At 32.9% G+C, this 14,630-nt stretch overlaps 1 protein-coding gene across 1 annotated transcript in view; it reads right to left on the minus strand.

Moving 5' to 3' along the window:
- The window catches only part of LOC127852581 (E3 ubiquitin-protein ligase RNF213-like), a 30,177-nt gene that overhangs the window by 10,914 nt on the left and 4,633 nt on the right, over positions 1-14,630 (minus strand). Inside the window, exons 4-20 of the mRNA XM_052386532.1 lie at positions 13,396-13,796; positions 12,884-12,918; positions 12,212-12,331; positions 11,155-11,345; positions 9,075-9,349; positions 8,657-8,880; positions 8,303-8,533; positions 6,603-6,843; positions 5,842-5,903; positions 5,145-5,430; positions 4,831-4,932; positions 4,585-4,692; positions 3,399-3,597; positions 2,356-2,661; positions 1,934-2,225; positions 1,529-1,793; positions 922-1,078 (exon numbers count right to left, since the gene is read on the minus strand). Coding sequence (XP_052242492.1) covers positions 922-1,078; positions 1,529-1,793; positions 1,934-2,225; positions 2,356-2,661; positions 3,399-3,597; positions 4,585-4,692; positions 4,831-4,932; positions 5,145-5,430; positions 5,842-5,903; positions 6,603-6,843; positions 8,303-8,533; positions 8,657-8,880; positions 9,075-9,349; positions 11,155-11,345; positions 12,212-12,331; positions 12,884-12,918; positions 13,396-13,796 — 3,495 coding nt within the window. The remainder of the gene's footprint in view (positions 1-921; positions 1,079-1,528; positions 1,794-1,933; positions 2,226-2,355; positions 2,662-3,398; positions 3,598-4,584; positions 4,693-4,830; positions 4,933-5,144; positions 5,431-5,841; positions 5,904-6,602; positions 6,844-8,302; positions 8,534-8,656; positions 8,881-9,074; positions 9,350-11,154; positions 11,346-12,211; positions 12,332-12,883; positions 12,919-13,395; positions 13,797-14,630) is intronic.

The following is a 14,630-nucleotide window of genomic DNA, read 5'->3' on the forward strand; positions in this document are numbered from 1 at the left end:
ACTTCCTAAAAATTTTACACAAATACTGCGATTTATTAAGATTAACAGATGAGGAAAGTGTGACATCCCTACATTCATTTAAGCTTATTGAGACCTATATACTACCAATGAAATTTACGTAACAGTCTTGTGAAATGTTCAGAGTCTTATAACAATACTCAAATACATATCTCTGGTTAATGTAAACGACGAAGATGCACGCACTGCAAAACTATCGAAACATGTTCCAAATTCAAAAGTAATGTTACTGGTTTATCCTAGATTAACACTATGATGTTGATTGCACTACACGTAATGTTACATATCTGATTACATGTAAAAATTGCAATAGACAATACGTCGTGCAAACTAATCAAAATGTATCCCGCACAATGAATAGCCATATATTTGATATCGACAACTTGAACTGTTCAATAAATCCAATGTTCATGTTGATACACATGTTGGATCTACTCACGATGATTGCACTTTATGTGATTTCTCTTTTCAACCTTTTGATGTTGTTGAAAACAATCTAGACCGTTTATGCAAAGAAACATTTTTGGATACATTAATTAAAAACTATGATTCCTAACGGTCTAAATAATTACTGCTTTATTACATGTAGAACATAAGCATAATTCACATATACATTTGATGTTTGTCTATTACTATTTCTGAACACATATTTACTGTATATTTTTCATAAACAGGTTATAATTGACAGAGGTCCGAAGCAAGTACACTTACGATAAATAGCATTAATATGAGACGATATTCCGAAATTATTTAATAAACACATTCTTTTTACACATTTTATTGTTTTCCGAAGATGTTGCATACGAAGAAAAGATATGTTTCTGATTGCTGCTGCTATATTATGAAAGCCGTTGAATTTAAATATCATGTGATTTTACATAACAAATAAAAATGAAAACATACATGTTTTCATGGATTCTTTTATCCATTGGACAACATTGTAGCTCTGAACAAACGCCTCTAAGCACACCAGCTTCTCCATAGAAATATCTTTCAGTACATCGAACGTTTCTATGAAACTGTCGCTGAAATCTTTCATCTTGAACTTTTTGTCCAAACGCTGTATTTAACAAACAAAATCATATATATATATATATATATATATATATATATATATATATATATATATATATATATATATATTTATTTATTTATTCATTTATTTATATATGTATTTATCTATTAATTAATTAATTTTTTTTTTATATTTGCTTGGACATATTAAGGATTTGCAAGTTATTATTGTCGATAGGTATTATACATTAACTCAAAATGTAGTGTGTAGGTACATAATCGTTAACAACAACAGCGTGTATCGGTATCTCTACATTATAATTAGAACATGTTGTCTCATTAAAATTAAACAAAAACATTTTGCTGCTGGTTCGCTTGTTTAAGCGATTTTGTGGAAGTCTTCGCGCTTACAACGGATTTTATTAATTTAGAAATTTGACTAATGAAACTAAATTTAACACATTTATTTAAATTTATACGAACAAATATTATGTACCTTTGCAATATTATGCATAGGAGCAAAGTCTCCAGTGAGGTCAAATTGCTGTTGAATTTTTAATAGTATTAATGCACCATCTACACAAGATCGAATCTGCCTAAATAACTGTAGCTGTTTTATCCGCGCATGTGCCGCGAAATCAGAAATCCCTAGTATTTGACTTTCACGAATTATTCCTTGATTGTCAAGCGAAGAAAAAATCTCGTCAAATTCTTCAAAGCACATGTCGCCCTCTTGCAGACGCGTGCCAAATGCACTCCATCTGCGTTAAAAAAAGATAAAGCATATGAACACTTTATAATATAGCTCATCATATATTTTAAAGCGGGAATCAATACGAATATCGTATTTACTATGATGCTGTTGTTTTATTTGTTATTTATGGTGCAGGTGGAACACTACCGTTTTTCTGCAGGATCCCAAATATTTGTTATGATATCATCATATGTGGCGCAGGTTTGTCCGACAGATTTACAGGTTTCACTCCACATTTTTTCGAAAACAAAACTTTTCTCCAATTCGAACATCTTTGGTAAAATATCGGTCACAACTTTCGGCACATCAAACGCTTTGATGCGTGGTTCTTGTTGTAAAAATTCAACTGTAACAGTTGCCGTCTCACAATACCTGTTCAGTGGTAGTTCATCATATTGCGCAACCTCTGCTAAAACTTCATCTATGGCATCTGTTTTCACTTTAAAAGACAGACACATTGCGCAATTAACATAAACACAAAATACATAAACATTGTCTAGGTTTAAACAACAAATTAGTTCAAAAAGTGCTACGTCAGCTATAACCTTAAATGTAAAAAAGACGGGTACCATTGTTGATGCCGTTGCAGTGATTCAAAAACATAGCCATAAGTCTTGATTGTCGCTCAAATGCATTGCACTCGATCAAGCGAGTATTCAATGTTTTGATCACAAGAGTTTTTATTTTGCTGTCGTTTGGTCGAAGTAATTTCATAATGTCTGAAAACGCTTCTGTATGCATCCCGAGGGTTTTCAGCTTTCCAATATCAATATGGCCGTTCAAAAGGGAATCCCAGTAACTATCACATGTCTGAGCAATTATATCCAGGAGCGTTATACAATCTGGATTCAACAACTGGTTGTCACGTTCTTCCGCTGTAAGTATATAATATTTATCAATTTACCATGATAGGTGCATTATCGTCGTTAATACGATGTTTGTAGTTACTGTAATTGAACTAAGTGTCACTCATTAATCATTTCATCGTTCAAATGCGATCTCGAATTCTAATTTTCTTTATGGTCGTTTTAGCTAGTGTTTGTGTTAACCATGTTTGTCATATGTTTATTTGGTAATTGGCTGCAGATTGGTATTTGGACGTCGGTTTCAATTCGTGTACGGAAAGCAATAACTAATCGTTTCGAAATGGCAAACAATATTCAGACATAAAGGTTATTGTAAGGATAATATTTGAAACTTACAGATGAATTGAGTTGGTAACTAAAGCAAAATACACTATTTAGGTAAGGCCTAATTAATGTTCCCAGAACAATAATTTGGTTTAACTTGACTACCTATTAAACTATCATTTGACTTACTACAGAAATTGTAAATGAACAATTGGAAGTAATCAAAGTTTAAACGAGTTGTATGGGAAACCAGTAAATTTTTAGCAAGTGTTTATGCAAAACGTTATAAAGACTAATACAATAATGTTGACTCTGACCTTTCTTATGACTTCCACAAGACGTCCCTCAAAATTTATTTAAAGACATAATGTGAATTAACCAAATAGATAACATTCAATATTACAATCATGATACATAAAACCATTACAGTCGCGCTCGTTATCCGGAATATTATCAATCAACCTTTAAAATGTTTTGCAAACCTCTGTTACGAAGAAACAACTGTACGGGAGGCCAGTTTAATGCCATGTTAAAAACGACAGTTTCTTGATTATGTTCATCACATTTGCCCACTACCGCTCCCCACTGCGTTTTGAAAAGTCTGGTCATCAATTCCCGAAGATGTTTCCGTTCGTGTGTATTCATTGTTTGGTAATTGACAGTATAGCCTCCGTCGATAGCCTGATGAAACAACATACCAAAGATGGAAAAAAAACATTAGTATTATAATTATTGTTATTATTGTCATTATTTTTATTATTATTATCATTATTATTATTATTATTATTATTATTATTATTATTATTATTATTATTATTATTATAATAATAATAATTATTATTATTATTATTATTATTATTATCGTAGTAGTAGTAGTAGTAGTAGAAGAAGTTGTTGTAGTGATTTTATTAGCAGACTCATTATTATGACATATGTCTGAGTGAGTTGTAAGTTAAAAATGGGTTTGTACGATTTTTCTTTTCCAAAATAAATCAAACGTTGATAAATAAACAAAAATAAACATTCTGAAGAAATGGTACCCGTATATAAGTGAAACTAAAGATTTATAAAATTTCAAATACTTTTCATCGATACAATTGAAACCCAACTTCAGGAAAAGTAAATTGAAATACAATTCATAAAAAAGTAACCATTATCATGTATCTATTGATTATCATATCCAACATGTAAACTTAGAGGTCGCCGTGGTGTAATGGATATGGTGTATGGATATGGTGTCCGCCTAGCGACCGGGAGGTCATGAGTTCGATCCCCACTGTGGGAGCGATCTTTAGATCTCCCCCGAATACACCAAGTACTGGTTCTAGGCCCAGTAAACGGAGTCGAGAGCGTTTCAATAAGCCTGAGGCTTTCGACTCAATCTAGCTAAAATAAATAGGTTTAAACTAACATGTAAACGAAAAGAAAAGCAGGAGGCAAAACAGCAGTATCTTCAGTATCCGATCGTTAAGTTGTGTCAGTAGAAAACTATGCAGCTGATGAAAATATAAGATCATGATTAAGAAAGAGGCCCATCCTATATGATATGTGTAATGTGATTCGATCGTTTAGTTGTACTTCATTGTAAATGTATGTTTAATTACTAAAACAGTTTGAAACGATAAAGCTTTTATAGATGCAGTCACGTATGTTAAATAGTTAACCCACTTCAAAAGCCACGGTGGTAAGGCACTCTTGCATTGGTTTTGTGAATTGTTCCACCTCTTCGCAGTACAGTTTAACAAACTCTTTTTTTCTGGTGTCTGTTCCTGAAATCTGAAAAAAATACGGGTATGACCCATTTATTGGTGACAATGACTAATGTATAGTAATTGAATTATACGTTGCTCTAATGATTATACGTTTGGTATAAATAATTTAATGTCCGTTGTCAACAATACAAATTTTACTCACCCGCTTTTTCAGCTCGCTTTCTAAAAGGTGATTCAAATATCTGTGCCACTTGACAAATAATGTATCAGACTCCGAATGGTCAAAGAACACACTATTCCATATCTACAAATACAAAAGTTAAGCTGTTTTACTCATCTGCGTTGCTGTTTTGTTTTTGTTATTTATTCCATCGTGTATGTCACCGCCACAAGAGAGATAAATGTACACGTGTGCATACTTTATTCGTACAGTTGATAATACAAGCGATTCTTGACACAAATCAACAGCGTTTAAAACAATTTAAATATTCAGTCAAAATAAATAAGAATGCTTACTTTCAAGTCCGTTTTTACATCATTTATCGAGTGGGTGCTTTGGTTAAAAGAAAATGTTTTAAGCCACCGTTTTATGATTTCAAATACATGATAGTGCGTCTCGTCCTTTGGATTTTCGATTTGCGTTTTTTCTTCTCCATGTCGCGACATTTTTGTAGCATACAATGAAACGCAGTGGATATAAAGTTTCGCCCAAGGCAAAACCTTAAATGCTTTATTCGAGGAATGGAATGTTTCAACTGCATCCTTGCATATCTTGTAGGCCATGGACATTCTTGGAAAAGACCTTAAATGTATATAATCATCTTACAAACAAAACAAAAGTTAAATAAAGATTTGATTTTGAAAATTTTAAAATGCATCTGAAGAGTAATTGTACCTTATAAACATTGCATTATTGGAGCCATTTATCAAATTCACACAATACACAGATATAATTTGAATACATTGCTTTTTAAGAACCGTCATGAAACGATGAAGCTTATGGTATATTTTACCTGAAAGGTTAATCGAATAACGAAACCACGAAATAGAAAACGATTAAATGATTTGGTTTTTATTTAATAATTTAATTATACAAATATACTACTGAATTGATTGTTATGAGATTTTTCAATAATTTCAATATTTTGATCGAGATGCACACATATAGTATCAAAAATGTGTATTATATAGTATAATATAACCAAGCACATACATAACGTCGACGTCAATGTTTTGCAAATGATGCAAAAGCAGCTGTAAACACTCAGAAACAACCTGAAAAATGAAGTACGTGAATGAAATAAATACGTACATATATTATGCTTTTATAAATCGGATACACCGTTATTAAATCTTAGCATTCATAAGCAATATCAATACCTCCGGTGACGTGCTAATACATCATTTGAACGGAGAAACCGCTCTTTTAACGCTTAGATAATTATTATGTTCATAATTGCTGGTCCCAATTGTGAAACGAGCGAAGCAGGCGTTATAATAAAGGCATTTTAACAATTACATACTGTCATTACACATTTCAAAATTCCATTAACAATCGTTTTAACAAAGATTTCTTACCTGAAGGATTCAATTTATTTTACATAACAACATTGTGTGAAATAGTCGTAATAATTTATGCATTTTAACAAAAACATACTGTCATAATAGTTTTCAAAAGATTCAACAATCTCTTAAACAAAGATTTCTTAACTGAAGAATACAATTTATTTTACATGACAACACATTTAAAGATAAAGAACGTTAAAATTAAAATTAAAAGCAAAAATACAATTTGTAAGATTCTATCAAACGAATTGCAAACGGTTTTAGACAATTGCTATTTATTTTTTATAGATCAATTATATTAGAAATATATTTTTATGATTGACTTACAATTTTTTGAATAGTTAAAATAGTTTACCAAGTTAATAACTTTAAATGTAATATAAAATATAATTTATATATTGCATATACCTTCTCGGTTTTCTCAGTGGCTGTGATAATGCATTTATCAGAACTGCTATTCTGCCGATGTTCGGTATATTTGCACCAAAAGAGCAGTGATGCAACACACACTTCAATGGGAAATTGAACAAGAGTATCGTCTAATATTTGCTTTAACTCCGTGGGTTTTAAGGCAGCTACTATGCTTCTTGGTAGGTACATGTCCATTTCAAAGAGAGGATACATCTTTGTGATGACATCCTGCAGTTTTCTGAAATTAAACTCGTAATTCACAATTTGTAACTGATGCTAACATCTTTAGTTCATACTAATACCTACTTACAAAAATCTGACTTGGATTGGTAAACTAAATGAAAAATTTATTATGTAGAATAACCTTTAATTGCTAAACATACTTTCTTATTTTCAACCGAATATCACTCAAACATAAATTGATTAAAAACAAACTTATATTTATGTGCATTAGATGTGTGCATGTTTACACAAGAACATGATGATAATATCTTACAAACTATGACTGTTATTGAGTATCAGCTACAACAGTTATCATAAAGTCAATAATCACCGATAGTTAGCTCATGCAAACACATGTTTTCGTTTATTTGTAATATTCGGCTTAATGTTTGGATTTGTTAAATTGGGAGAGAGAGAGAGAGGGAAGATAGGAGAGAGAGAGAGAGAGCGAGAGAAGAGAGAGAGAGAGAGAGAGAGAGAGAGAGAGAGGGAGAGAGAGACAGAGAGAGAGAGAGAGAGAGAGAGAGATACTCCTCTGCGCGCTCTCGCTACTCTAGCATCTCTATCTAGCTCTCTCTAGCCTGCTCTCGCGATAGTCTCGCATCTCTCTCCTCCTCTCTCTCTATCGCGCTATCTCCCACCGCGGTCGATCGGCTCTCTCTACTCTAGTCGCTGCTCTCGCATCGGTACGCTCTCCAGCCAGTCTCCCTCCAGTCTCGAGAGACCATATACAGAGAGCCAGAGAGACAGAGAGCCAGATAGACAAAGACAGAGAAGAGATAGATAGATATATGAGATAGAGAGAGATAGAGACGAGATCGAGAGATAGATAGAGAGAGAGATATAGAGAGAGAGAGAAGAAAGAGATAGAGATAGAGACAGAGACAGAGACATATACAGATAGAGGAAGAGGGAGAGTGATATCTAGATAGATAGATAGATAGATAGATAGATAGATAGATAGATAGATAGATATGATGGATGGATGATGGATGGATGGATGGATGGATGGATGGATGGATGGATGGATGGATGGATGGATGGATGGATGGATGGATGGATGGATGGATGGATGGATGGATGGATGGATGGATGGATGGATGGATGGATGGATGGATGGATGGATGGATGGATGGATGGATGGATGGGTGGGTGGGTGGGTGGTGTGGGGTGGGTGGGTGGGTGGGTGGGTGGATGGATGGATGGATGGATGGATGGATGGATGGATTGGATGGATGGATGGATGGATGGATGGATGGATGGATGGATGGATGGATGGATACGGTGTAAATTGCTCAGAAAATGATATTTACCTATAGTTATTTATTATTGTCTTCTCTATTCCAACTTTAAACATAGTTGGACAAGACAGTCAGGAGATCAAATACGATTGTGGACAATGGAACAATGAGCATAACCTCAATGCGCGATCTCTATTTTAAACGCAATAATGAAATAAAAAACAAATTTCTCACATTTTCCACTGTGCGCTATTATTCGAGAATACTTCGACTGTTTTTTTAATTTGAACGGTCCCCCACCAGTTTGGAATTTGCGCAGAGTGATTCATGTCCTCTGAAGGTTGACTGTACGGCTGACACAGACCAAAGGCAAAATGGAGTAATGGGAGGCAAAACATCCACGAAGGGTCTTTTGGATACATCTCTGAACAGCCCACAATATACGTTAAGCCCTTTTTTAACTCTCTGAAATCAATAATTATTAAGTGCATAGTACATGTTAAAGTGTTTCCTAAAAATAAATTGTAATTAGATCAGTTTCATACTGCATAAAACACGTTCAATCCAACAAAATAAAATAAAAAATACTCTTCTCTGAAGTATTTCATCAATTGGTCCTGTTCTTGGCATTGTGACACCTTTGGGTCGGGATACACACTTAAGCATCTACATATAAGTTGCCATTGTGCCTGTGAAAGCACAAACTGCAATCGGTTGCAAATAATCGCAACTGCCATTGCTCTTACAACTCGGTTGATATGGTCTTGGTCTTCTAAGCCTTTAAAAACTTGTGAAAGTAGTATATCCGCAATCTACAATTAATCAGTGGCAAATGTATTTGACAAACACATGTGCGTACGTTAGTCATGGTATACTTAATTATATACGAACTTTTGCCTGAAAGAACGCAAGGACTAAAATTTTGGTGCAACGATATTAAGTATTGATAAAAAATAACATTATGAAGGTCAATTAATAACATAACATGATGTATTTAATAATGTACCTGTTTGATCAGTATTTGCTCATTTTCAAACACTTTGGCATCATGCACATAAATATTCTGCAGACCATGAATGATGGCATCGATGTACTCTAATGAATGCTGAAATGTTTCTGGTAATGAGGCAACGTCTTTGTCAAGTGTGAACCAGCATGGAGTGAACGTAGAAACAAACAGTTTCAAATTCACATTCGAAGAACCACTGAACAGGTCTAGCAAGTACTCAAACCATCCGGGAGCCTTAATCACCAGTCCGTCAAATTGATGCCATGTGTACACTTCAGAAAATATAAACATAAGAAAGCAATATTCTTCAATTTAGTTTTGTGGTCATACAATAAAAGTAATATAGATTATAAATCATAACAAGAAAACAAATAAGCGGATACATATTTAAACCACAGGCAGCAGTATCATAAATTTGCCCCCCCCCCCGGGACCCTACCTGTATTTTTGTCAATATTCGTTGTTGAAAAGTCAAACCATACACAATAGGTGTACATTTAACAATCTGGAACCCCTGGGGTCAAGCTCGGGGGGGGGGGGGTAGGGTTCCGGGGGGGGGGGGGGCAAATTTATGATACTGCTGCCTGTGATTTAAACACGTTGTATTAATCGTAATGCAATTAGATGTACTAAGTGTATCCGCATGTGTACACATTTAAATTCCCATGTAACCAATTTAATAATATGCATTAATATAACTATTGTGATAAACATTATCTAACATGAATTGTTTATAAATCTACAATTAAAACAAATGCATTTCTTTACAACAATTTTTTCATTCAAGACATTTCTTACACATATTTATAATGATATGAGGTAATATTAATAAGAATAAAACATCATGAATTCATCCATTGATCAAATGAGTAAATTGCTATGCCTATATGATTTTCTAAATATCAGTGTTCAAATATTTTGTTTGTAACTGGAAATGTTTATTGTGTATAATATAATTGTGTATGTATAATAATGTTATGATATATGATTTACAAACACTCTAAAACTGTTTCTTAGTTACTTATATGATTTTGTCGAAAACAATATACTGTTTTATTCATTTATATAGAAGCAGTGTAAAAGTAAAATATTGTTGTTATATCATCGAAAATGAACACGCCTTTAAGCATACATTTTACTTATTGTTCATAGTTCTTTGCCATACTTAACACGATGAGGTAAATTAACTGTACAGGCATGTGGCCAGTGTTTATCCCAAAAATCATGAATGCGAAGTTTTATAAAAATCGTCCAAGTTGTTTAGGAAACAAATGTCGGTCAATGAAAAGTTTCCAGCCGAAGTACGACGCACGTTGGGCAAATGGTAATCCCAATCCATATTCCATTTCAAACGAAGGTTGACAAAAATTGGCATACTGTCGTGAACCTGTGTACTTGTAACTTTAATTATCAATACAATTACCATTTGACACATACATTTTACATACAATTTTGCGCGCAAAAATTTACAATGGACTTGATGTTTATATAAATGATTGCGATCATTCACGATTTTTTTTTTAAATGACGTCCGTGTTAAAGGTAAATTTATTGTTTTACAATCACTAATTTGACCGATTGAGAGATTATGCATAATCATGTCATGACTTCATATTTGATACATAACGTTTCATGTCTAGAGCATTTCTGGCTGCTTTTCTTGCTTCTTCTTTTTGACTAAATTTTCTATTTTTTTGCGGACGTACAGACAAACGCTCCGACACCAGATCCTAATATCTCATCTAGTACAAGATAGCCATCGTGAACAAAAATGTTTCTTATTGCAACATATCGATGTTTATTGTCTGAAATTTAGTATATGTTACAATTATCGCCGTAACAAAATCAGCCGATCATGTTGGGTGAACAGAATGTGCTGATGCTTGTATACCTCTGTACACTTATTTCGACACTTTTAATTTGAGAAATTATGATAAAATCAAATCCTCTCGTTGGTCAAAATAACACGAGAAAACATTAAATTAACGTTTTGATAATTAAGTCTGATCACTTCGGTTTCCAGTCAGAAGGTTCCTTAAATTACGACAAACAGGATATTCGAATCTAGATCACGTACCACGTTCTACTTTGGGTGCATTAAACAGTCTGTAAACTTTGTCATACTTATTCGCTGTCTTCATATAATAATAATCCTCATCAATTGTCTGTTTTGCCGTTACCGCAATGTATTTGTACTCGAATCCTCTTTTAAAAATCTCCAATGGAATATTTCTGGTGTACGTGTATTCAACAAAATGGTCCACTGTTCTGAAATAAAATAAAAACAGGCGTTAATGTGTTTCGAGACACATAACAATATATTTTGATACTTTTCATCAACAGTGTGGCCAAAGTAGTGACATGCATGGGACAAACGAAAATCGCATATCCTACTTAAACCAGTTGTATGACGTAAATTCACTGGAAGCAGTTAGCGCACATCATTTTTGTAAGTTATGAATACATCTTATTTGCATACTTTTACAACCGATTTAGTACGGTGTGTATAGTAAAATAATTGTGTTATACATTTGTCTTTGAAAGCAAATTGCATGGAGTGAAAATTACATTTTGATTATTTGGATGCAGGTCGCAATTTGTATTTCCCGTTGAAAAACTATTTTTGATACGACTGTTAAAAAGATAAGTTTGAAAACCACTATTTGCATAGATCCTCGAAACTCGGTTGATAATTCAGATTAATTTTTTATTAATTACAACTTGTAGCAAAACGGCAAGTTAGACTAAACAATCAAATGTTGTTAAAATCATTTGAATGTATATGAAGCGTCACGTTCAAGGGCATATTAACACATCTTCTCTCATGTTCACATCAATGCGTCATTCGAATTAAATAATCAACCCATATGACCAGATTTTCATAACCCGATGAACTTATTATGTATGGAAATTAACTCGTTATTATTCATGACCGTAATTTTTTTATAAAAAATGGTGTCAAATGACATAATTGTTTTGCGCGCACTAAACATATATATTATGGCCAATATATAATTTAATCCACAAATTGAACGAAGGAAACCTAGTCATCACAAAATCTTATTATACGAATGTTTTGCTCATAATTGGTACGATATTGAACGATGCGTGAATGTTTTAACTTATTTAAGTACCTTCCTTTTGTAGCAATAATTTCGTTGGAGTCCCATTCTTTGCACTGCACAACAACCTCGGCCCCATCTACCAATAGTTTCTTGGAAACTAAGGCATGAAAAATGGTTTTTACCATATCCCTAAAACAGGAATCGTTTTTTATGAGACAATATTAAATTAGTCATTTACAAGTCATCCATAAAAGTATACATAAAAAACGTAGGTCTTAAGAGGCAATGCGCACATATTTTGGTACGTTTGAAAGTTGTCGTTAAATGAATTTACTAACAAAACTGTAATATTTGGATAAGTCAACATACTTACTATAGTAAGAAAACAAGTTAAATAAAACAATGAAATTAAATGGAACGAACCCATGTAATTAAAAATGACTATCCATGCTTTTAATAAAATCTTCGTATTTTAAACAGTTAATTAATAATACACTTTGTATTCAAAATTTCCGATGAAAAGCGTAACCAATTATTGGTAATTTTACCGATTTCTCTGGATGACCATCCAATAACGACGTAATATTTTTCAAGCTTTATTCGTAAGGCACTTTAGTTTGATTGTTTGAATATATTTACTTCTATTTAACTTTGATTTATTTAATAAAAACTGCTATAGTCTGAACACTTTGAAACATAATAATTGTTAATTAAAGTTCAGAGTAACACTTCAATGTGTACCTGTTAGTGGTCTGTCCCTTCTGTGAATTCATTATCTGCATCAAAAGTGTTCACATGTATATTATTTAAAAGAGTGTGTTTAATACAGAACACCTTTAATTGATATATATTCAGAAACGTCGCACTTTTGTAATTTAATTGTAATTTTAAGTTGCATTTGCAAATGATATTGTTGTTTATATTATAATGTAGCACCTATTTTGTTATAGTTCAGGTCAGCTCAATTAACCATATCAATAAACCATTAACTATATATGTAGCACGTGGCTTGCGTTAAATAGTTTTCATTTTATGCACGTTTGTGTAACATAAACTGGAGAATATATTTGTTATGTTTTAAATCCAAGGTTTTTATTAAAAATCAATGACATATAATTACGAGTATTTGGGTATTTAAGTAACAGTTCAAATACAACAACAAGTGTCGATAAATAATTAACCTATGTTAGATACATCAACTTAAGACTATTGTGGGAATGTGTTTCTAATAACAAGATATTTGATAATTTTACCCCTTTTCCTGTTTCATTTGTAATTTGCTTATTTTTAACAGCCTGTGGCCCACTCTTTGCATCTGATCCTTTTGGTTGTTGTTTAGCAGTATTCGCTTGAGCTAATGGCAAATGAGAATTCTTACTTTCGTGTTTTGGCATTTGATTTGAATCGACCCGTTGGCCGATATCTGTCTCAGAGCTTTGCAATCGTTCTGAGATTTTAGCTGCACCATCACTTGTTTCAGGCCCATTATTTTGGTTTTCGGTGGTTGTATCTTCAGTTTTATCTTTGGGCTTTTTTCTGTGGCTTGCGACATCTTCGGCATTGTCTTTTTGAATTCCAAAATCACCCGTTCGGATTGGATCTCGTAACTTAGTATTTGTATCATCATTTGTACGTGAGTCGTTTGCTATAAACGCTGAAATAGGATTGTTTATTATCATTCAAAAAGTAATAATGCATTATGATGCACTATCAAATTTACGTTAGAACATGTTAAGATCCGCGTGTCAACAACAAAGAGAGTTTCATTTATTTTCTGTAATGTAAAGACAAAACAAGTTACACGTATACCCCATATTAAATTACCAACAACACCAAATAAACAAGACTGGTTTTTCAATCGAAACATGATTACTATTTGAGCAATGACTTCATGTTTATAGGCATCGTTTATAAAGTTTCAATTTTATCACTGTGGCACATATATATGTTGAATTATACGTAAATCAAAACTGTATTCAGGTTTCCTCTAATTCTTATTCCGCAATGATTTTGTCCCATACATATATGTGTGTTTACAACCTTCATACCAAAGGAGTTTATTAAATGCTAGGTAATGAAAGAAAGATATGCTTTCGCAGTGAGCGCTTTTTTATCATAGTTAATTATCAGAAAGAAATGAATTTAAGTAACATCAAGAGCATAATCTAGCCTTACATCCCACACACTCTTACTTTAATCAAAGAATCAATTTCATAACAAAATATGTTTTAATGACTTTCTTCTTTACTCCAAGATGCTTTGGGTCTTGATCAGCCAATACGAATACAATATAATGTCTCGAGGGTACCGATCGGCATAAAAGCCTGTCATCATTGTTAAAACGTTATTTTTAAAAATATTTGATTTTCCTAAGATTTCCCTTGTCCGCAATCATATTTGGCAGGCCGTTATCGATAAACGTTGAGAGTTCAAAATAAGAAAAAATAAAAAAGTAGATTATATCGTATTTCTATCATTTATCTTGTTT

This window comes from Dreissena polymorpha, chromosome 12 (genome assembly GCF_020536995.1).
Source record: "Dreissena polymorpha isolate Duluth1 chromosome 12, UMN_Dpol_1.0, whole genome shotgun sequence".
Classification (NCBI taxonomy): domain Eukaryota; kingdom Metazoa; phylum Mollusca; class Bivalvia; order Myida; family Dreissenidae; genus Dreissena; species Dreissena polymorpha.